The sequence below is a fragment of the Vidua macroura genome, chromosome 13 (genome assembly GCF_024509145.1).
Source record: "Vidua macroura isolate BioBank_ID:100142 chromosome 13, ASM2450914v1, whole genome shotgun sequence".
NCBI lineage: Eukaryota > Metazoa > Chordata > Aves > Passeriformes > Viduidae > Vidua > Vidua macroura.
The window spans coordinates 269,097-292,092 of record NC_071583.1 but is presented as its reverse complement, the minus strand read 5'-3'; the positions used below and the strand labels follow the sequence as shown (position 1 = coordinate 292,092).

General features: G+C 42.4%; 2 protein-coding genes across 2 annotated transcripts; one reads left to right on the top strand and one right to left on the bottom strand.

The window, feature by feature from the left end:
* The first annotated feature begins 7,127 nt into the window (after nt 1–7,127).
* RBSN (rabenosyn, RAB effector) lies at nt 7,128–20,844 on the top strand. Its single transcript, XM_053989654.1, has 11 exons — nt 7,128–7,427; nt 8,698–8,838; nt 10,651–10,751; nt 11,375–11,420; nt 11,515–11,676; nt 12,575–12,816; nt 13,634–13,704; nt 15,381–15,467; nt 15,896–15,998; nt 16,431–16,505; nt 17,392–20,844. Exons 1-11 carry the CDS (start codon nt 7,265–7,267, stop codon nt 18,469–18,471), a joined length of 2,271 nt encoding a protein of 756 aa, XP_053845629.1. The 5' UTR covers nt 7,128–7,264; the 3' UTR covers nt 18,472–20,844.
* Nucleotides 20,819–22,739, bottom strand: MRPS25 (mitochondrial ribosomal protein S25). The gene is made up of 4 exons (XM_053989664.1): nt 22,518–22,739; nt 22,292–22,398; nt 21,878–21,965; nt 20,819–21,652 (listed from the first exon to the last, which is right to left on the bottom strand). The coding sequence occupies exons 1-4, from the start codon at nt 22,649–22,651 to the stop codon at nt 21,466–21,468; spliced, it is 516 nt and encodes a 171-aa protein (XP_053845639.1). The 5' UTR covers nt 22,652–22,739; the 3' UTR covers nt 20,819–21,465.
* Between the last annotated feature and the right edge of the window lie 257 nt (nt 22,740–22,996).

The following is a 22,996-nucleotide window of genomic DNA, read 5'->3' as shown; positions in this document are numbered from 1 at the left end:
TGATGAGAAGCTGATTTCCTGTTTGTGGGTCTAAACAATAGATTTACTGATTTTTGCAATTTATATACCTTTACTGAGCACACTGGGTTACTTATATAAATTCTTGCACATTTGAAGAGGTTATAGAACACCAATATTTTGCTACAATGTTATTTTTTATGAACAAATGAGTATACTTTCCCTCAACATTCATCCCCAATATTATCGAGACACATTAACTGACTTGGAATTCCTCCTCAGTTATAGAAATCAGCTTTGCAGAAATCAGTTTAGCTGCCCTGAATAAAAATAATTAATCATCTCACAAGTTTCACTGAAGTTAGATGCTCACAGGCTGATCAACACTTAACCTGTATCCTGCAGTGTTGCAGACATACTAACAGGCAAGTACACTCTTTCTCCCACAGACATCATTCTCAGAGCATTGACTGCCACAGGGGAATTCACACTTTTGTGACTATGAAGCACACACAAGCACAGGTTCAAAGTTAAGTATTTGTCAGATTTATCTACACCTTTAAAGCTTTTTGGCTCTGGGGTTTGGCTAAGAAACTAAGCAGAAAATAGCCAGCTTTTATCCTATAATGCTATGCTTCTTTGAATAGTAAACATAGTGCAATATCTTAGCAATATGAACAACTCAGATACATATATACTGTTTAGTTATTACACAAGAATTAGTTAATTGCACATCTCTCTCTCATCATCTTATTTTTATTGTATACCTTCCCCTCACTGTCACTTTTTATTAGAACTTAAGAGAATTTAATAGCCATGCAAACATCCACAAGTAACTAGCTTTGATCTGTCACTCACACTGTAACAACTGCAAAACCAGGGCTTACAGTTACACTGGTCCCTGAGGAAGTGCACTATCTGTCTGTCAGACTGGCTGGGGCTCTTCAGGAATGAGAACAAACCAGAAGCAGACTTGATCCAAAGGTCATGGAAGTCAGTAGCAAAATCTGCAGAATCTGAATTAAATCCACAGAGCAAAGCTGTGCAATGGCTCTAATGTGGCAGCAGAGTCACACAAAATCTTATTTCTTAATTGAGACTAAACCCACCTTGCACAGATGAGTTCTTTGTTGATTCCACTGCAGTTTTATATATCTGGGTATTATTACCAGTTACTGAGACATAAGGGAGCTTGATTCATAAAGCACAGATTTTGCAAGTGTCTTCAAAATGAGTTTTGCTTTTAATGGTGGAGAAAGTTCAGGTGAACCAGCTGTATAATTAACATTCCCTGCCACTATTTTCAATACCTCTCACCATTACTGTTCAATGCCCCCTCCCACACACTTATGAGCCTTGACCTCTTTGCTGAGCCACTGTAATTAGCATGGGCTGAGTGTTTCCGAGGGACATGTGGCCCCAACAAACACCTTTATTACTACTTATAATGGCTCATTAGTTGAAGAAAGTTTGAAAACAGCATCATCACCACTACTCCCTGGTAACTCACTCAGTTAACATTAAAGGGTCAGCTGCAACTTTAAAGCATTGGTCAGGTCAGGACGTCGTTATAAGTAAAAAATATGATTGAAAGAAGTCAAGGGGAGAATGCAAGAGGGATGAGACTGTGTGAGGTCTGATTGTACAGAGACATGACACACAAAATGAAGATAGGGAAATCCTTTTGATTCTAAGAAATGGGTATGTGGACTATCAGCATTGGAATGCAGAAGCCTCTCTTCCCCTTCTGCCAAGAACAGCATGAACACCCCTGCAGGGTAATGAGGAAAGGCTGGACACAGAGACCTTCAATAAAACCAGATGGGAAACTCCTTGAGAAAAATGAGCTAAGGTACCTGCCTTAAGACTACTTTTAGACCTGTGTGAAGACATTTGTGCTTTGTTTCCTTGATGAAACCAGTACAGCTTAAAAGTACTAAGAAGGAAACCAAGGAGAGGACATTTGTCAGGCACCAGCCAATTCACCTTGTCTGCTTCCACGAGATGGAAGGAGCACTGGTTGAAGGAGAGTTACTAGATCATAAACTGTATTGGTATGCTAGAGCAGGATACCTGTTTCTGACAGAGATGGGGCATGTCAGATACCAATACAATGGAATGATCCTAGACAAAAGGTGAAATCAGCTCTTGAACTTATTTCAGACACTGTGGTTTGAACTGACAGCCAGTGATCCAGACAAGACAGCAGTATGTCACAGAAGGGTTGACTGAAGTAACACCTTTCTCACTTATAGCTAACGTTTCCTCACTTTCTTCCTGTTCATATGCATTGGAAAGAGGGGAAATCTGGACTTCATAGATTGCACAAATACTCCTTCAAAATGGAATGCAGGTAAACGAGGATCCAACATGCCATAGCTAGTTCACTGCCATCCTCTCTCTATAATGGAGGTAATTAATATGATGCAGCATAGACTGATTAGTATAGGGAAAAATGTTACATTATGACTCAGAAAACTAAGGGAAGTGATCTGAAGAGTCTGCCTGAAATATGATTGCTGATTTAAAGTAATTTTCACAGAGAATCATGTTTCCACCTTGAATTCCCTCTTGATTTTGGAGCTGGTACTGTGTGGGGTGTCTGAAGAAGCTTTGTGAAAAAAAACAAGAGGAAGAAGAGAAAAGTCAAGACAAATGAAAAATATAGTAAGAATTTTTGAAGGGTTTTCTGAGCCAAAACAGTCAAGACAAAAAGCAATCTCTTTGAAGAAGCAAGTGGTATTGAAAAAGAGAGCAACAACAACCCTACAAAAATCATAAATCATTCCCTGTCAAATACCAACTGGTGGGGGTATTCTATTTATTGCTTTTAGACATGCTGTCTTCTAGAAGGGCATTGGTTGCTGCACAAGTCTGTAGACAAAAGAGAAGATGAGAGGCTAGAAGAGACAGCATCCAAATGTGGTGTACTTGACATTTGAAATGAGCCCTGAATGGAATCCAGGCATCACAGTGTATGGCTCTTACAGTTAAACCATTAAATTAAATGTAAATGCAAAGGAATTCTGAATCCTCCCCTCTCTCCTCTTTATAATTCACCTACTTTATGTAAGTGCTGCTACTCCATGGCACTCAGGACCAATGACACAGATTATTCAGCAGTGTTAAGGGACCAAACAAACTTGAGATGATGACTGGCTTGCAGGTACCAAAGCAGTTAATCAACAAATCAGATAAACAGGTCTCAACAAGTAGTCAGCTGCCGCTCTCACAAACCATGAGGCTGTCAGTTTGGATTGATGAGATTGCAAACACAGTAAAAATCATGGATTTGGCATGGAAATGTAGCTTCTATCCTGTCTACACAGACTAATTAAACAGATTTGTTATGTATCAAAATGTTTAGTATAAGCAACTTGAGTATATTGAATATATGAGCTTTGGTAAAATGAACAGCAACAAGTTTAGTTCTCTGAACAAAATGAAAAATACAGGAAATTTTATGCTAGATCTACCTAAACAAACAAACAAAAACATCTTCTCTGATAAATTAAAATCAAAGATCATTAACATCATCAGATGAGTTTTGTGCTACCCATTTCAATGTTAGGAAATTTGAAATTAATTTTTAAAAAATCTATCATTAAATTTTGAAATTGAATTTAGGCAAATTTAGAAAACAACATTAAATTAAGTGACCATTTTGTTTAGGGAATATTTACAAAGAACATTCTGATTTTCCCAAGAACAGTCTGATTTTTCACTCTGCTTACACTCTGTTTAGAGAGTTTATATTGAACTCAATGCTGTTAAATTTCAGGTACTTTAAACATTTTTTTCACTATGTTTGTGAAAAACATTCCACTTGAATACCCTGAGAAGTAGACAGGCATCATTTGCATTTACCTCTCCTGTGCTGAGGTCAGATACCTTTATTAAACATTCCAAATGGTACTGAAGGTATTACAAGAAGTCGAAGAACACAGATGACCCCAACTGGAACATATTTCTTATTGAGCTGTGCCATGGCTGCGGGGCCAACTGGGCCCCCCTTCTCAGCCATATTCCGAAATTCAGCCCACTAAAATGTCTCCTCTTGGACATCAGTAGCAATTACCAATTTAGCAACAGACCAGGTCCTAAAATTCACAGTTAAGGGTTATCACACAAGCATATTTTACCACTTACTTTCTTACTGTTTGCAAAGGACCTTGACTGCAGCAGAGGAGGAGTTACCTAACAAATATGGGGGTTTGTCAGCTGAGCTTTTACATCCCAGCAGCAGGATGGGGCAGTACAGGTCTGACTTTACTGCTGGAGAGAGTCCTTCCACACTACTGCTTGTTTGCATTGATTCCCTGTGAGCCATTACTGATACAAATGCAGTCCCCAAGAGACCCTGCAGAATTGCAGTAAGGTTTAATTTGTCCCCAAACACCTCTTCCTACTGCAACTAGCTGGATGAAAACAAATTAATTTTTGAAGCACTGTAAACTGAATTGCTTTACACTGATCTGGATGTTTTCACTTTGCGGACACCCTCTGTATGGGGAAGTGTGATGAGCCTGACCAAATAACAGCAGCCAAAGTCTTCTTGTTTACACCAGCACAAAACTAGATCATGCTCAGCATTTCTTAAGAGACACAGAAGCTCAAAATTCCCTTTGGGAGCAAACTGATACCATTCAACGTATCACTGCATCTGGCACAACTCTGTAGTATCAGTTCTCTAATTGTCTCTGAGATATTCCCAGTAAGTCTAATACCCTCATAAAGACCCAAATCATATTAAGCAGGTGCAGTCACTTCATGGGGAATGCGTTTCTCGGGAAGGGATAAAGTCCACTTACATTCAGAAAAAGGCAAACAAGTGGCATTTTTCTTTAAAAATGTTGAAAGAAATTTCTCTTTTCAAGAGTGATTGACACTACACGGTGTTTTATCAGTATTTGAAAAAAATTAATTTGGTGAGATGTGTTCTCATATCTGTGGTCAAATGTAGAACATGCAAAGGAGCACAATTAACTGAAGATACAGTGAAATGTTTGATTTCTTGTGCACACTCCAGCATGCCATCAACCTCCTCACAGCTCACTGCAGGCAGTCCTCATTGCATGGTTTGTATCCCAACAGGAGGCTACCAGACTTCAATTGTTCTATTTATCACTTTAATTAGCCTTTAACACTTTATTTTTGAAAAAGAGCAGTTACTGAAGCTGTAGAGAGACAGGGTTGAAGAGCGAGCTTGCTGTTCTGTACAGCCTCACTTTTCCTTACACACCTGATTCTTACTACCTGGGAACGGCAGGAGAGGATGGACTGCCCGGGTCAACAGCGCTCACAGCACACAGGCAGGAGAAAAACCCTTACAGCAAACGCCTGTGAAACGCACGGCCGAGGCCGCCGCGGGCCCTCGGCTGCTCTCAGACGTGCTTGTTGTGCCATCTAGTGACTGCCACGTCTCCCATCCTTCACCCACCCCTTTTCCTGCCCGTTCCCTACACACTCATGACAAATCACACACATGAATCAGGAACCAGAAAACTGAAACACCAACAGAAACCTCCCTAAGAGCTCTGCGCCTACATGGCTCTTGCAGTGCTTCTAGAGACACGTGTATCGCTGTAGCGTTCTTTCACTGCTCGGTGAGTTACAGCTCACTGGCCTCAACTGAGGACAAAAGGAGCAAGGAACAACAAAGGCAGCTGGTGCTGCTACTTGGTGGCACAGGTATGGCTCACCGCCAGGAAACTGCCCGGCTCCAGCAAATCCAGGGGGATGGCACCACAGCACGTGAATCTTCGAAGACACTGAGCCTCAGGCTGGTTCTCTTCCTCCTCACCCCATCACGATCCGTGCTGAAAAGGTTTTAAAGGACTTAATATGGAAGGTAGAAGTGCAGGGCATGATGAGTCACAGTCCACTTTAAATGGACAGGACTCAAGCGTAAATAGCATTGCCACGTAAGAAAATCTCTGCCTCCAAGAGCTTGTAATCCTAACACACAAAGCCGAAGTGTGGTTACGCACTCCTATTGTTTCTATTTGATTGGGAGTGTGTGAGAGGACTGCTGCCAGCTGAGACTAAACAAAAGCTGGCATCAGAATGGGCACACGAAAAATGCCCTGCCGTTGATTTACATAGCTCTTTGTCAGAAGGCAAGTAGTAGGATTCCCGGGCTTCGTTTGTGGTTAAGTACGTCACCGGCTGCTCTGGTTTGCAGTTTTGGGACACTTCCTTTAGGAAGATTCGATATGCTGGGAAAGGGAGCGTTGAGCGTGTTGATATTGGCAACGGTGGTCCTCTTGAGCGTGCCCAGCGGTTGGGACACACAGCACAGACCCACCAGCGCTAGGGGAACGGTCCCAGGGCACCGGGGCGGGAAGGGGCGGCGGCGGGACGCACGTCCCCTTCGTGACAGCGCCGTCTCGTCCCGGAGAGGACTCTGTCACCGCAGCTCTGCGGGCCCGTTACCGGGGCCGACTGCAAGGCGGCGGGATACAGCGAGCGGCGCCAGCGGCGCCAGCGGCGCCAGCGGCGCCGGCCCCGCAGGCCCCGCAGGCCCCGCCGGCCCCACAGGCCCCGCCGGCCCCGCAGGCCCCGCCGGCCCCGCTCCCGCCGCTCCCGCCGCCGCTCCCGCCGCCGCTCCCAACCGCCATCGACAGCTCCGCGCTCGGCAGCCTCCCCGCCGTGTGGGACGAGCCCGCCTTGTCCCCGCCCTTTCCTCTCATCGATGGCTCAGCGCTCGCCCCGCCCTCAGCCGCGCTCTGCCGCTCCCGGCAGCCGGGACGGGCCGCGGCCGCCCTGCTTTGGAGATAGTCGCCGGCCGCCCGGGCGCTGAGGTGAAGCGAGCCCTGCCCCGGGCTTTTCCCGGGCCGTCCCTGGGCTGTCGCTGGGCCACGGACCCTCAGGCGGGCGGGGCAGCCCTCAGCGGCCTCTCCCGCGGCGGGCGGTGCGCCTCAAGCCCCGCCCATCTCCCTGCGTAGCCTCTCGGCTGCCCCGGGCGGGGCCTGCGCGGGGCCGCGGAGGGACCGGGCGGGGAGCCCGGCGGGGAGCCCGGCGGAGGGACCGGGCGGAGGGACCGGGCGGGGAGCCCGGCGGAGGGACCGGGCGGAGGGACCGGGCGGGGAGCCCGGCGGGGAGCCCGGCGGAGGGACCGGGCGGAGGGACCGGGCGGGGAGCCCGGCGGGGAGCCCGTGGAGGGGGTCGCGCCCAGCCCGGGCCCTTCCCGCCCCCTCTTGCGCCGCCGGTCGCACGGCCCTGGCCTGGTTCGTTTCAGGCAGTGCCTAAGGACGATGCGGCCCCCGCATCCCGGCAGCCGGTGAGGGTAGCACGCGCGGCCGCCATGGCGTCGGGCTGCCCGGCGGCCTTCGGGGACCCGACCGAAGTGCGCGAGGGCTTCCTGTGCCCGCTGTGCCTGAAGGATCTCCAGGCGTTCCGGCAGCTCCAGGCGCACTACGAGGAGCAGCACCCGGGCGAAGACCGGGACGTCAGGGCGCAGCTCCGAAGTAAGGGCGGCCGCGGTAAACGCGTTCGTCTTGGCTGTGGGAAATCCCTGCTCGTACTTCGAGTGCTCCCAAATGTCTGACAGTAATAAAATATTAATTGAAGGGACTTACAGGCGAGACATACAGTTCCGTTCTTCCGTAAATCTCCTTGGGCCAAGCATAGTATTTACCTTTTCCCGATACTTTCCATAAATTGATTCTAAAGTAGGGGCTAAAAACATTGCTCTTCAAATGTCTGATTTTATGCACGATTTTTACTATTGACCTTGTTGGCTTTTTTGTTTGTTTTTATCTGAAAACTCAAAATTATACTAACCCAGTGAATACCCAAGAATTACTTGACGACTGTGGAGATTATGGGGAATCTCTGGTACTTGCCAGGTTCCAGTTCACTAATCTCTTGTTTTGACAGTAGATAAAACTGTGGTTGCAGTTCAAGTGTGAAGTTAAGAAAGGTTGTTATTGGAAAAACATGGAAAAGCATGTGGGTGGTGCAGCTAGCAGGAAATGCTGGGAGTGTTCCATATCTGTTATGGATTTCCACCCTTCATTAGTGTTTGGAAAATCTCTTTGAATTTTGTTTTACTAAGATATTTCCCTCTTTTTTAATCCCTAGTGTACACAATGTCATTTTATATTGAGAGAAGAATGTTTAAAATGTTTAAAATCTGGCAATAATTCTCTGTGTTTCCTGCAAACTCTGGTTTTAGTATGCTAGAAGTACTGGCCTCGCAGTGTTGATTTTTTTTTTTCTCTTGAGATAGACTTTTGAAGTATTAACCAATTTTCGTGGTGAAACCCTAACCCTAACACTGGGCTGTTTAGTACTTTTAAAAGTCTTTATATGTACAAGCACACTGAAATTGGTAGCTTGTGCAGTAAAACAAGGAATGAGTTGGACGTCCTTGAATCTGAAGAAAATAATAGGGAATTATGAGAATTAAGGTAAAACCTTATGATGCTCTGTGCAGTGAGATAGGTCCCATAATTTAAGACATGTTGCTGTTTTACAGTGAGGTCTGACAATGGAATGTTTTAATCTACTGTCTTGTTCTTAGGACCTCATGCTGCTCTATGACAGACAGCAGAGAACATTTTGTGTCATGTGTGTTGCTCTAAACTGCGTTTTTGTTCTAAGAATGTTTTGAGAATAAATTTATCCAGGAGAAAGATTTCTGGTAAAAGAAGATGACTACTCTATACTGGCTTCACATGACAAATATGTGGTGACTACCTGATATGTTAGATAACTTGGGTTTATTTTTTTCAGATCTAGTCCAGAAGGCCAAAAGAGCAAAGAAGAAATTGCTGAAACAAGATGATGACAGAACTGATTCTGGAGCTCAGGAACGATATGAGTCATTCAGCTATGGTGGAGTAGATCCATACATGTGGGAGCCCCAGGAAGTAGGTAGGAGAGCTAGAAAGCAATACACAGTGGGGATAAGTTTTGATCTGAATTGGGAAAGTGCTACAGTATTGCCGAAGTGGCTTGGAATTGTGTCTGTGCTGCACTGTGTTCGCTAGCAGGGGGTTATGGTTTGCACACTGACTTTGAGGCAGCCTATCTGCATTGGGTGGAGCATGGGGAAAACACAGTTAATGGGGAGAAGAAAAGACACGTATAGAATCAGTACCCAAACTACCCTTCAGGTAGTTATTAGTCATGTCATTGTTGCTGTCCTGCTGAGATCTGCTTAATTTGTGTTTACCTCTGTGCAAATGTATCTTCATCTTGTGACTTTACAAAACAGATAATCCACTCATTAAAAGTTACAAAAGTATATAAAATCTCTAGCTTTTGGGCTACACTTAAAGTAGCTGTTAGTTTGCATGTTTGTCAAAAACATTATCTACTAATTTAAACTGTCAGCTTTTCCTTGGATTTGAGGTGGTGATCACCTCTTATTAAAAGGGGGCTTACTTTAAAAAAACCAAATTGACAAAAACAAACAACAAACAAACTCCACTCCTCTGAATATAAATCTACATTTGTAGAATTTCAAGGATACGCTGTCTGAGCCTGTAATTATAAATACTGCTACTGGCAATTGCCTGTACTATAACTGATATACCATGGTTATTTTTGGAGAAGGAAGCAGCACCATCTTTTGTGGATCCTGGGAAAGTTTCCACTATGGTGCTGACAGACTAGGACTGAGTCTTTTGGGTCTGCAGGGCCTGAGTTCTGTATATTTCTTTCCTTTTGACTTTGTAACTATTTGAGCAGCAATCATAGTGTAAATATTAGCTAAGAATAAATTTAGGGAGAAGGTTTATGAACATTAGAGAAGTGAGAACTGCTTTCTGATGAGCGTTGAGAAGATGAACCATAGGGATTTGGCATGTAATTTGATGGATCATTGAAAGGGATTGTGTCTCCAAAGCAGTGGCTTAAATCAGTTACCCAGAGGGACTCTTTCACTACCATGAATGCATCTTTTGAGATTTTTGGTTGCTTCATTAGCACGAAGAAGTGCGATTCTTACATTTACATAGGTTGCATCAAAAAGCAACGTCTGATTTTGAGTTCTACCAGCTGGAAGAAAGATTTTATCGCTTGGTTGGTTGGTTTGAGGTCTTTAGTTTTTTGTCTATAACTTGGATTTTTAATACCTCACCCACCTTACTCGGAAAAGGAGTAATCTTAAACCAACATTATCAACTATGAATTGTACATGTCTTAGAGATGCTGTATAGTTCTTTTCAATACTCAGTGATCAGTTTTCTGCAAATCTAAACTGTCATGGAGGATTTGATTCAAGCCCCTAAAGGTTTACACATGATCAGAAATCTGAAACAAAATTGCTGCTACATAGACCTCCAGTAATCCTTGGGCATGCCTCTTCCCTTTGCTCAATATGTAGCCAGGAAACTAAAGGGAGTTGGTTTTGAGGATACTGTTGTAGGTAACAGCTTACCAAATGTAACTGACAAATGAAGATGGAGAAAAAAATTTGTTGCAGATTTTCTCTTTAACATAGTGCTGCTTGCTTTCTGTAGTAGAAGTAAAACACTGTTTATTGCCAGCCTGAATATTAGTCTTTAACTAGCGTTTTATTTACAGCAACACTGTGAAAATATAGGATTCCAATGTGTCTTTAAAATCGAATTTGAACATGAGAAATAAATGGTGAAAAGAAGAGACATTTGTCTTTCAAGTGGCATTTAAATCCATACAGAGTACTTGGGTGACCAGGACAACTTTCTGTTATCCCTGCAGGTGCTATGAGAAGCCATCTTTCTGAATTCAAGAAACACCGAGCAGCCAGGATTGATCACTATGTAGTTGAAGTCAATAAGTTAATAATCAGGTTAGAAAAGGTAAATTTGGTGCTTCTTAATATTCCAGCCTTCTAAATGTTTCCTAGACTAAAAAAAAAAAAAAATTCGGTATGAAGTGTGCCCACTTATCTAGGAATATACTTTATAAAAGATACTAAACTATGACTTTCTTTACACATTACCTTGAGAACTGCGCATGATTTGACTTTGTGCCATGGTTATAATTTCTGGATCTATGCACCATTTTCAGACTGAAGATGCTACTTCCACTTGCTTCAAGAGCCATCTGTTCTCCTGTTTTATTTTCTCCATGTTTTACTTTACTAAATTGCTCCCCAATATTTTTGACCTGATTCTTTCAGCTTCTCATTCTTCAAAATCTGCCAGTGGTACACCTGCATTTTGGCTCAGATGCAGTAATGTTGGCTGCAATAAGGATTATGTCCAAAATGTGCTGATTTGTACAGATTTGACAAGTCATTGTTTAGCAGTGGTATGAACATGGAATTAGAAAAAAAAAAAAAATGAAAGTTGCATAAAACCAGCTGAAACTCCTCTCTCTTAAAAACATCAGGTTTCTTTTTCTTGTTGGGCTGAGTTGTGCTGGGTTTTTTCCTTACAAAAGTATAATTTTCTTCAATATATTGTTTATCTTTAACCAGCTTACATCATTTGACAGAGCAAACACTGAGTCAGCTAAAATAAGAGGTTAGTGTGACCTTACCTGAGACTATTTGCCCCTATAGTTTAACCAGCTGAGGAATCAATTGAACACTCATGCGGTATGTATTCCTGCTCACAGCTATAGAGAAGTCTGTTGTGCCTTGGGTCAGTGATCAGGATGTTCCATTTTGCCCAGACTGTGGCAGTAAGTTCAGTATCCGAAACCGACGTCACCACTGCCGCCTTTGTGGGTCTATTATGTGCAAGAAGTGCATGGAATTTGTCAGTCTTCCTTTGGCAAGTAAGTACTGCAGAGTTAATTCTTCATTTTCTCAGCTCACTTTGGGTGCGTCCTGGCTTTTTGCCATTACAAAAAAATATGCTGGTAATAGTCTGTCTCTGCAGAAAACTATGATTCCGTTTCATGCAGACACTTGTCTGTGAAGCAGAATACAAGGAATTATTTCTCCATTCTTTTTCTCTGTTCCTTCTTCAGATTTGGAAGTGTTGCATAACACTGAAAAATTTACTAGAAGTAATAGTAAATAAATAAATAGTAAGTAGTAAAAAAGTAGTAACTCCTGATAAATATAGGTATTACTTATTCTACTGAGTACTATAACTATGGAGCTATTAACTTTAGGAACTGCCAAGGTTCCTGACATTTAAAAATATTGTGGATATTTCCAGTTTTGTCTGTGTTGTCCAAATGCTAGACCTTGGGACAACAATTTACTGAAATTCATGTTTAGGTCTTTAAGAACCACTTTAAACTTTTATTTTTCTCAGGTGGTGCACAGGAGAGGAGACTGTACATTCTGTGGAGATAAATGACATTAGCTGCACCTTTCAGAGTGTGCAAGCACAATGCCTGGACACCATTATCATACCTGTTCTACACATTGTTTTGTGACTGTGCAGGCTCAAACATGAGAATGCTTATGCCTAGAAGCAATGTAGGTGATGCTCAGCAGTGTGCTCTCTAGCTAGTTTTAAATGCAGCAAGATTTGCAGTGAAGACCCAAATTCTGACTTGCAGTCATAGTTGTTTTGCAGTCCTTGCATGTCTTTCAGCAGACTCAACCTGTTTTTTTAGTACCACCTGAATATAAAGTTTCCGTTAAAGGGCAGTTTGTTTGTGTTGGTAAAATCTGTTGGCTTCTCCAGTTACTGTAAAATTACCTGTGTATAACTTTTAGGCAAACTCACTAGTGCCAGCAAAGAGGCCTTGGGTTCTCATACGAGCCCGAACTCCTCACCAAGCAGTGTCCACGGCTCCCGCCGTGGCAGCATTAGCAGCATTAGCAGTGTGAGCTCTGTTCTGGATGAGAAGGATGATGAACGAATCCGTTGTTGTCAGCACTGCAAAGACACCTTGTTGAAAAGAGAGCAACAGATTGATGAGAAAGAATATACACCTGAGATTGTGAAACTCTATGAGGTAGGTCGAGCTCTGTGCTACAGTGTATATGTCTGCAATGGTCACTACTTGACTTTTGGCTTGTTACCTCATGACTCAACTCTATGACTTAATACTGACTTGTGTTAGCAGAGACTGTTGGGTGTTTATGCCATGTTGCAAAGACATATCTGAAATGTTGGAATCAGTTGCAATATAGTATTTATAGCCCACATTAACTTCATACATATTTTTAAAATACATCTTCATTCTCATCATCTGGAACTGGTAGTTCAGACATGCCTCTCTTAAAATTGTGAACTTGTTTAAACCAGTGAGTGATATGCTGTGCATTTGATTGGTGGGCTGCACTGGAACCATAGCATTTGATGTCACCACTGTTGCAATCAGTCCTTACACTCATGGCAAATGCATTTTTTGAACCATCTCTATCAATATTACATTCAAATGCTTCGCAGCACGTACTGATGATCACCAGATACCTTTTCAGTAGAGTCTACAAACTCCCCTGGTTAGTATTAATGGGAGTTTTTGTTGGTGCTCTTCTTGGTGAAGAGATGTAAGGCTAGAAGTTGTCCAAGTCAGCCATTCAAACAGCTTCAAGATTCAAAGTCCACATTACAGGGGTACAGCCAGTCTTTCTCTGTTCCTGACAATGCCACATGTGTTCTGGAGATAACTGGAGAGTCTTGTCATCCTGAACAGTTAAAGTGCCTTTCATCATGGTTAACTTCAAATCTGCACAAGCAGCATGAAAAGATTCATGTCAACATGTTCTTGCATTAGTATTTTAATGTAAGTTCTTTTTTTATACATTTTGTTTTAATATTATAACAAGAAACTCCGACTCTGCATGGAGAAGGTTGACCAGAAGGCACCAGAATACATAAGGATGGCAGAATCACTAAAGTAAGTCCCATTGCTAGCTATGTTATGAATACATGTACTTTTCCTCTACATGTGAGAAGTAGTAAGGAAATGGTATACTAAGGCTGCAAGAGTGTGTAAATTTAAAGAAAATTCAGTGCTTCATTATCTGTTGTCTTCTGGATGCTCAAACAAAGTAGTACTGAATTAATTATTAATGGTAACATACAGAGAAGTTGTTTGATTTGTTAATTTTTTAAAGCCACTTCCCAGTGAGGCACTACTGTCAAACTTCGACACATCATCTTTGCAAAAAAAAGGAAATACAAGGCTACAATTCATGTGTAAATGAGCCTCTTCAAAACAGCTGCAGTAAGCTGTTGCTGTCCTCAGCTGGGATGCTCTGGCTTCCAAGGAGTGCCAGCAGCAGCAGATCATTAGAACTATTCTCTTCTGTGTAAAGCACCTTCACCTGGCAGTTGTTCTTACTGTAGCTGGGTACCCTGTGCTGCAGTGGATAAGCAACAGTCTCGTATTTCAGTTTTGTGCATAATTTCTTGCAGTAGTATTCTCTCATTGGGGTAACTTAAGTCTCTTCAACTCTATCTGCAAAAGGTTGCCAGGTTATACTTTTGGCTCGTGTAGTGAGAGAAATACACGCACTGGTCTTTGACTAGGAAGCATTTCCTTTTGAAGAGTTAAAGTTAATAAATATTGCTATACCTGTCCTTTAGATCTAATGGTTGTAGAAAAATTAGTAATGAAAGTGCTTTGTAAAAACACTGTTTGCAATAGGAAGAAGTACAGAAGGTGAAAAATCTGCTAAGGTGTTACTGCTTTTTGTCATGAATTCATGAAAGATTGGGTTATGTAGCTTGGCAGCTGGAGAAAAGTAAAAATACAGATGTCCTGGAAAATGGAAGTAAATGTCAGAAAATAACAGGCTTGTTATGGGTGAAATTAAAGATTTCTGACTAGTAGTGTGTCCTGGAAATTGGAGTCCTATGGATAGTGAAGTTGCTTTTTAGAAAGGGATTCTTATAATTTATATTTGTGATACAAAAGGACAGGGAAGCTAAAAACTTTTGAAGAGTTTTCCCCACTAAGTCCTAATTTGTTTTATCAATAAAGTGGAGACTCTAGTAAAGTGTCTGTAATGATTGTGTCCCCATGTGGACAGTCATTTACTAGCATTTTAAATACTACACCCTGTCCAGCATAGTATTTTGCTTTCTGACAAATGCTAGTGGAGGTAACTATTATGCTTTAATAGTGTAGTTAGTTACTCAGAGATTTTTCCCACCAAGTTGTCTCGAAAGAAATCCCCACAAAATAGATATATTTGCTAAGCATATGTATATTTTAGATATTACTTGTAGAGTGGCATTTTTGTGTTAGAATACAGTTTCTCCTAGAGTAGTAAGTAATAATATATAAGTAATATAAGTAATAATAATTCATATATGTGTATGATTAAATGTATTAAATCACAAATACAGCTGTCTTCTATGAAGTGTTCATGTTCACAAAATTAGTATAATTTTTCACTTTTGTCACAAAAAAAGGTTTTTTAAACATGAGCTTGAAATAAAATCATTTAGCCCTTTAGTGTTAGCAGTTACCATTGTTGAATCTTGGTCATCTTGGGATAACTAGTAGTGTTGTACATGTTGTTAATTGAATGCATGACTTACAGTAAAGTTCTGTTTATTCTTTAGTGCTGGGGAGTCAGCCTACAACCTTGATCATGCTAATGACTTGAGGGTGGAGATTCAAAAAATGTATGAATTTATAGATGCGTTAAGGTAAAAGATTGTCTCTCTCCTTTTTCCCCCCAGTATGTATGTATCTCTGTTATGACTTAACTGATTCTATGGATGATCAATTTGTCTGCTCAGTTGTAAAGAGCATTTGAAAAGGTAGATGCTGTTCCTGTGCACTATCAATTTCTACTTTCTTCTCCAGCCTTAAAATTCATGCATTCCTTTGCAGTAGGAATAAGTAAGTATAGAGGAAACAAGTGGCAGCACCATTTAGGGAAAGGAATTGTTTGTTTGGAGTTTCTTTGTTTTTCTAAGGCTGGGAGTGGAAAGTGTAACAAATTGTAATATCCAAAACTGTTTATATAAAAGAACATCAGAAGTTTTTGATCCACTATTGTCTCTCTGCTTTTGTGGAATTTTTCCTGATTTTGTTTTTGAACTGATGAGGCTGTATGTTTTCTTTGATTCAGTAAGAAGATTTTGAGTCTGGGCTTGCACGAAGATCCTCAACCTCATCCTAAAATACTACAACTTCAGCGAATGATAAGATATTCAGCTACACTTTTTGTTCAGGTAAATAGAGCATGTGGTCTATTTACATTTTACATAGGGTTCTCTTCTTTGCCAGGCATCCCTGTGGTTTGAATCTATTTTGACAGGGGCCTTAGTTCTATATGTTTTCTGCATTTTCTGTAGTTCCCCTAATGACTTATGATAGCCTTAAATAAGCTGTGTGGAACACAGGTCTTTCACTCAGAGCAGCATTGGGCCTGGGGAACCCAAGAGGTGTGTGAGCCGTGGCTCTTCCTTTTGCTGAGGTGTCAGCCCACCCAGCAGTGCAGCTGTGGCAGCAGAGGTGTGTGGAGACCTGCAGCAGGGACTGCAGTGTAGAAGCATCTTTGATGTGTTTGTGGGGTTTCTGCTGGTAGTATCTCTCTTCTCAAGGACTTGAAAAATGGGCTGAATACCTGCAAGCAATATTGTAAATATTTCAATTTTTGCCAGGAAAAACTGCTTGGCCTAATGTCCCTGCCAACTAAGGATCAGTATGAAGAACTGAAGAAGAGAAGACTGCATATGGTAAGACAGGTTGGGATCTGTTACATCTTGTATTAGGCTTTCTCATAGATATAAGCCTGGGAGCTGTGTTGGGGATATGAGTAGCTGCCTTCAACACAGGATTTCAGTTTGTTATTTTTTCATCCATATCATCCCATCCCCTTTTCCAGGGATTTGCCTAGCTGCTGCTTTGTTCTGTCCAGAACAGAAGTAGATGGGCACAAAGCTGGACACTTCTAGAAAGCAGAGATTTGGGTGCACGGGCTGTTCCTGCTGCAGTGCGTGCAGAGCAAGCCCTGAAGTGAGTGTGTTAGTTTACACTGACTTCAAAATTGTGTTCAGGAATTCACTCACATAAGTAGAATTTGGAAACTTCTTTTGTTGGTGGGAAAGGACATACTAGAACAAGGATGCCTCTGCAGGGGAGGAGGTATCCCTTTTTTCCTTTAGGAGGGAGGATATCTTTAATTATAAACTAAAGCCAACTTCATCTTGAGGTATAAATTGAGAAATAAGAATAATCCCACTCTAAAAGCCAGTGATATCAGTGACCTTAAACACGGATGTTCTATGTGATACAATTAATGTCCAAATCAATCTAGACCACTCTTTGCACAGCTGCATTAGGCATTTTCTTCCTCTATAAAGAGAATTGTTGCTCCTACTTTCCCTCAGGTTTGTAGAGGCAGATGTCATGGGTTTTTCATCAGAATCATCACAAACTCAAGGGAAGCATGTAAGGAATGGTATGAAAGTAAGAATCTTCTGCAAAGTACTCAAAATGGCAGCTGATCCCTTTAAGCATCAGCCAACAATGTCTTAAGATCAGCTAACTTGTACCTATGGATACTTAGAATGAAATTTTTCAAGCCTGTGGTGTTTTCTTATTACATGTTTTTTGGTTTAGGTCGCTCTTGAAACACAGGGAAAACAAGAGGAAAAGCAGGAGTTTATCTCCATATCTGCATCTGTAGTTAATGGTGATGAAACTCACATAAAAAAAGGAACAGTCAAGAAATCTGAAGGCTGGTTACCCACATCTAGCATTTCAAGAGAGAGCGAGAGAGCAGACCCACTTCTTCAGCAGATTGACAATATCACATCCTTTATTAAGCAAGCAAAAGCAGCTAATAGGATAGATGAGGTCCATATGTTGCAAGAGAACCTGATGCAGCTTCAGGATGAATATGATCAACAACAAACTCTGAAAGCTATTGAGCTTTCTAAAAAACAGGCAGAAGAGGAGGAGATACAGAGGGAGGAACTTCAGGTCCTTCGTGAAAAGGAGTGGGAAAGAGAGCACCATCAATTCATGTCTCAGCATTCAAGGACACGCTCCTTAGACTTCAGAGAAGTCAAACAGCATTTGGATGTTACTTGGATCAAAGGGGACATGAGTTTTGAAACTCCTGCAGTTGAGCAGCTGCCAGCAAAAGAGCATTCAACCTTCACACTCAAACCCCAGAATGTCCCACAGTGTGACAAAGACCGCGATCAGCCAGCCTGTCTAAACCCCTTTGAGGATGAAGCAGATACCCCTCAAGTAGAAGATCCTGATAATCCATTTGCCAAAGGCACCTCTCCAGTGGCTTCCTTCTCTAACACAGCTCAGCAAAGTGATAAAAAAGAATATAATCCATTTGAAAGTGAGGAGGAGGAAGAACAAAGTAATGGAGCACCTGGCAGTACTTCAAACCCCTTTGAAGAGGATGAAAATCCATTTGAAAAGCCTGGGGGCAGTTGGAATTCAGGGAATCCATTTGAAGAGGGATCCTCTAACAATCCCTTTGAAGTGGAGGATGGCAGTGAGATCTCTGGAGAGGAGGCTATAGAGGAAGAGCTGCTTCTCCAACAGATAGATAATATTAAAGCTTATATATTTGATGCCAAACATAGTGGACGACTGGATGAGGTGGAGGTACTGACAGAGAACTTAAAGGAACTGAAACACACATTAGCAAAGCAGAAGGAGAAATCTAACAGCTGAAGCAGCAATAGGGCTGTGTAATAATTAAGTCTGCTGTTAAATATGGGAATGTAAAGCAGATACTTACAGACAGGAGTACAGATCACAAGAGGGAATTGGGAGAATCCTGACTTTAAAGCACTTTCATTTAGACATTGCCACTACTACACAGTCTTGAAGAAAGAATTACTGAGGAATGCTGCTGGTCTCAAAAACTTAGAGTAAGAAATTTTAAAATAACTTTTTACAGCACTTTTTAATGCTAACTGGTCTTATTGAATGCTTATTTTGGTCCAGGGGTTAAGTAAGTGCTAATAGGGAACTATGATGTGGAAGTGGTTGGACTGTTGGTTTGCCCTCTTTCCTGCTTTCTGCTGCAGTGTTGGCCTTTCAAGTGTGGCTTTGACTAGAGATGAAAACTTTTCTAAAACTTTTTCATCCTGTCCTGACCCAGGGTAGTTGAACTGCTAATGCTGTTCTGGCAATGTGCTGTTAAAGAGCTGCTGTGATTCTCCGGGGTGCTGAATGTACAGGCTTGCAGATCAAGTTTATGCAATGCTAATAAATACATAAAAGGCATCTTCAGACTGAGAAAAAACTTTCTAACTGACCATAGTATGGGTAACTTTTTAGTGTCTGTATAAAGAGACCCATGTAAAATTTGGATGCTTCTTTTCATCACTTCTGGTTTCCCATTTGCTCTGAGCACAAACAATGGTGTCATAGCATCATGCTGGCTTCAGACCTGCTCATGAGGGAGCCAAGCATTTGCTCATTTCCAGGGAAAGGAGCATCAGGCCAGCACCACTTCTACCTGTAATATAAAGGGGGAACCTCCAATTGCTAATTACATTGTGGAATCTACACATTCCTTTAAATCCTCCGGATGACAGAATGATCATGTTTGTTGTATTTGTGAGACTGGAATATTTTGTAGCACCCAAGCAACAAAAAATTTGGTTTATAATGGAAAGCTGAGATGCCACTGGAATTTTGTGAAAGCTGGGAGACAAAGTCTGGCTGCAATAGTGCCAAATGGCAGTTCTCTCTCATGTTAGATTATTCCCCTCAGTTTTTATGAGAATCAGGCATACCTATTTTAAATAAGGATTGAAGACCTCTTGTGATCCTGTGGCATGACCAGGTGACAGCCAGTACCTGTGATGCAGGAGGGCCTACAGCTCGGCAAATGCAGGGTTTTTGAGAAAGATGGAATCTAATAGCTTTGATTTTTATCTTTGAGAGGCACAGAAACATCAGCAGGAATCACTGTTTGCAGGAGTGGTGGTGGTGAGTTAATCTTAAAGGGTTTTTTTAAAACTGAAATAGAGGAAAATCAAGCAGATCACACTGTATAGCACTAACAATAGTGGGCTTACTCAGAAGTGTGAAGTTCTGTGGAATGGGACGTATCTTTTAATTATGTCTCTGATATTGGCATATTGTCTCTGATATTGTAACCCCAACACTGCTTAGATTTTAGAGACAAGTAACTCTGCTACCTAAAGAGCAGGAACTCTGGTTCCTAGCTGTAAGTGGAGGTAGGGACTTGTGGAACTGTTGTTTAAAAAGACCAAACCACCTATATCCTCACTTAATACCACTAGCAAGGGGCTGAATTCAGACCAGCCACTCAAGGATACCCGATGGTCTGTCTGGTGTAGCCTGAATCTGGGTTTGAAAGGTGTGCAGAAGAGGTTGGCTTAAGACCCTGAAGTTCATACACTGATGTTTTATTAGAGCAGATTGAGTCCCCAAGTGTTATTTTGCATCAAGTAGATGAAAGAACACAGGATTCTGAAAGGTCTTGTCAGAACATAAGTGCTTGACACCATATTCATGAAGGCACCAAAAACTATTGATAGGTAAATAGAATCCCTGGAATTATTTAAGAGATAGTATAAGGCAGTTATTTAAGACAGACTTGGTTGCTATTCAGGAGGATTGCTTCCTGCACTCTAACCTAATGCTTTTTTAGGTATCAACATGAAAAAATGTTTCAGTGGCTTCGGCTTTCACATTAAAAAGTGTTTTTTTCCTTGTTGCAACTATCCCACCTTGTTTATATTTTCTGGCTAATACACTAATAACTGAAGTATTCTCATTGTATATGTAATACATTATTTTTACAAGCAGGTAACAGACTGGGATACCTCATGATCTTTGTCAGTGTTAACTGTGATAGACTAGACAGCTAATACTAAAATCGTCTCTAACGTGAAGACCTTTGCTGGTATAGGGACTGCTGTGAGGCTTGCAAGGCACAAGGGAATGAAGATGTCTTAAGCATAAAGCTCAATAACTAATTAGCATTGACTTTTGTTACAACTGCATGCACTACTCTGTATGAAAACTTTGTAAAAAGAGATGAAATAAAACAACATGTTTATTTTGTGTTGTGTTTGTCCATGACAGTTTGTACAGGATGCTTGCATCAGTGTGGAATTTTGTATTCAACCATGAATTCAGAAATGCTGCAGTATCAACTGCAAAAGTTGTATCTTGCTGGAAATGAGACTCTGAACTGTTTCTGATTCATAACTACATAAATTAGGAAAATTCAATTGAGACTGGAGTTCTATTATCATTTGGCTGTTTTCAGTTGGTACAATATGGACTTTTGCACCACTTTCTACAAAATATGGAATTCTGCGTTACTTCTAAGATAGCCTCTCTAGCCCAAAGAAAATATGATCTTGGCATAGCCGTAATTGGCTACCTGCAGGCATGAATAAGAAATAAGACTATATTAATTTTGTTTTCCAGTGTTGACTTGCAATACTTTGTATAACCACAGCTTTTTTTTTTTGTGCCAGTTTTAACTTTTATTTATTTTTCACTTCATTATTCTAGTTGTAGATGTAAGAAGGCTTATGAGGCAGAGTTGTCTGTATTGAATGAACTTGCTTGTTCCTGTTCCCAGGAACTGTTTGCTCTTGTCTCTCACTGAAGCACCTTCATTGTCCAGCCCTGAGGAAAAACAGCTGCATAACTTGAGATCTTGAAATGTCAGGCTCATGCCTCATTTTTCATAGCAGCTTTGTATTTTCCCCTCATCTCTTTGGGCAATGGTACAAAAGCAGGGCAGGGAACTTGGCCTTCAATCTCACACATGCATTCTCGCAGATGATACTTCTTGGGCCCAAAGGTTGCTGGATGTGATAGTTTTTTCCTTTCTCTTTCTTCTTTTTCAAGCATTTCTCTAGAAAAGAGATCTGTTTGTTACTATCAGAAGTCTGACTAGCAATACTTCCTCTCCCTTCCCTGGACCCAGGTTATGAGAAAGACGGATTTACAGTTCCTACCTTGGGGACGTTACCTCGCTCGTGTCAGTTTGATCCAGGAAAAGTGGTATTTCCTTCTGTATTCCACAAAACTATGTAATATGTATGCTAGATGATATATTAGCTTACTGCGTGCTACTTACTTGCTTTTCCCCAGGATTTTTTTAATGTGCTCTGTTATCTCTTTGTTGGTTTTATCTTCCACATCAACCAAAACTTGTTCTCCACTGTCTGTCAAGAAAAATTCATAACAGTGTATCAAATGATACCACTTCCTTCTGCATGCCGTTTAGCGAGGCTTTAAACGCACAGGAATGAAGGATCTACTTCCCTTCTGCAGTTAATGTGTATTGCAATGTTCTAAGTGAAAAGCAAAATCTCCATGAGGGTGAGTCTAGGGGAGCTGCCAACGACTAAAGCTCTGTTCCAGTCAAGCAGCTTCTCTCCCCGCAGCGGCCGAAGCAGGGCCGAGTGAGAACGACACAAACGCAGCGGTAACGACGCTGCCGCTGCGACCCAGCCACTACTCTGCGGCCCCCGCGGCTGGCGGGACCTACCCAGGTAGAACCGGAGGAAGGGCGAGGGAGTCATGTTCCTGAACAGCATGATCTGCACCCAGGGGTTCCTGTACTGGATCTGGGGGATGTTGAAAAACACGAACTTTCTGGAAAAAAAGAGAAAAGCACACAAGGGCTGGCCCATTGTCTCTGCGGCGGGAGGGCCGCGCAAGCCCCGGTGTCTTTTGCAGGGGCAGCCCGCGCTCCCGCCGCGCCCCGCGCTCACCTTGCGCCTTCGCTCAGCTCTCCCGCCGTGTTGTAGTTCACGGTCATCACCTTCACCGAGCTCTTGAACACGACATCGCCCTGGCTGAGGTACTGCAGGGTCCGGCGCACCGGGAAGCGGCCCTTCATCGGCATCGCGGCGGCGGCCGGAAGGGGAGGTGGCGTTCCCGCCCGCCCCCTGGCGGAGGCTCCGCCGCCCCGCTGATCCCGTCCCCGGCAGTGCCCGCAGAGGCCGCGCGCTGTGCCCGGGCCTGGCGGCGTGAGGGACGCGAGGGTGGCGAGGGCATGAGGGTGGCGAGGGACGCGAGGGGCGTGAGGGTGGCGAGGGTGGCGAGGGACGCGAGGGTGGCGAGGGGCGTGAGGGACGCGAGGGGCGTGAGGGTGGCGAGGGGCGTGAGGGACGCAGCGCACAGCAGCGACAGCTTTGGGGCTACTCAAAACTTATCTGTTCACTATGAATTAAAACCTTAGGAAAAAAAG

Excerpts from the sequence above, each read along its gene's own strand:
- RBSN (XM_053989654.1), top strand. The coding sequence starts at position 7,265 with ATGGCGTCGGGCTGCCCGGCGGCCTTCGGGGACCCGACCGAAGTGCGC. Across the intron at positions 7,428-8,697 it reads CGTCAGGGCGCAGCTCCGAA|ATCTAGTCCAGAAGGCCAAA; the intron begins GTAAGGGCGGCC and ends TATTTTTTTCAG. Across the intron at positions 15,468-15,895 it reads GAATTTATAGATGCGTTAAG|TAAGAAGATTTTGAGTCTGG; the intron begins GTAAAAGATTGT and ends TCTTTGATTCAG.
- MRPS25 (XM_053989664.1), bottom strand. The coding sequence starts at position 22,651 with ATGCCGATGAAGGGCCGCTTCCCGGTGCGCCGGACCCTGCAGTACCTC. Across the intron at positions 21,966-22,291 it reads CTTCCTCCGGTTCTACCTGG|ACAGTGGAGAACAAGTTTTG; the intron begins GTAGGTCCCGCC and ends TTTTCTTGACAG. Across the intron at positions 21,653-21,877 it reads AAAATCCTGGGGAAAAGCAA|AGAAATGCTTGAAAAAGAAG; the intron begins GTAAGTAGCACG and ends TCTCTTTTCTAG.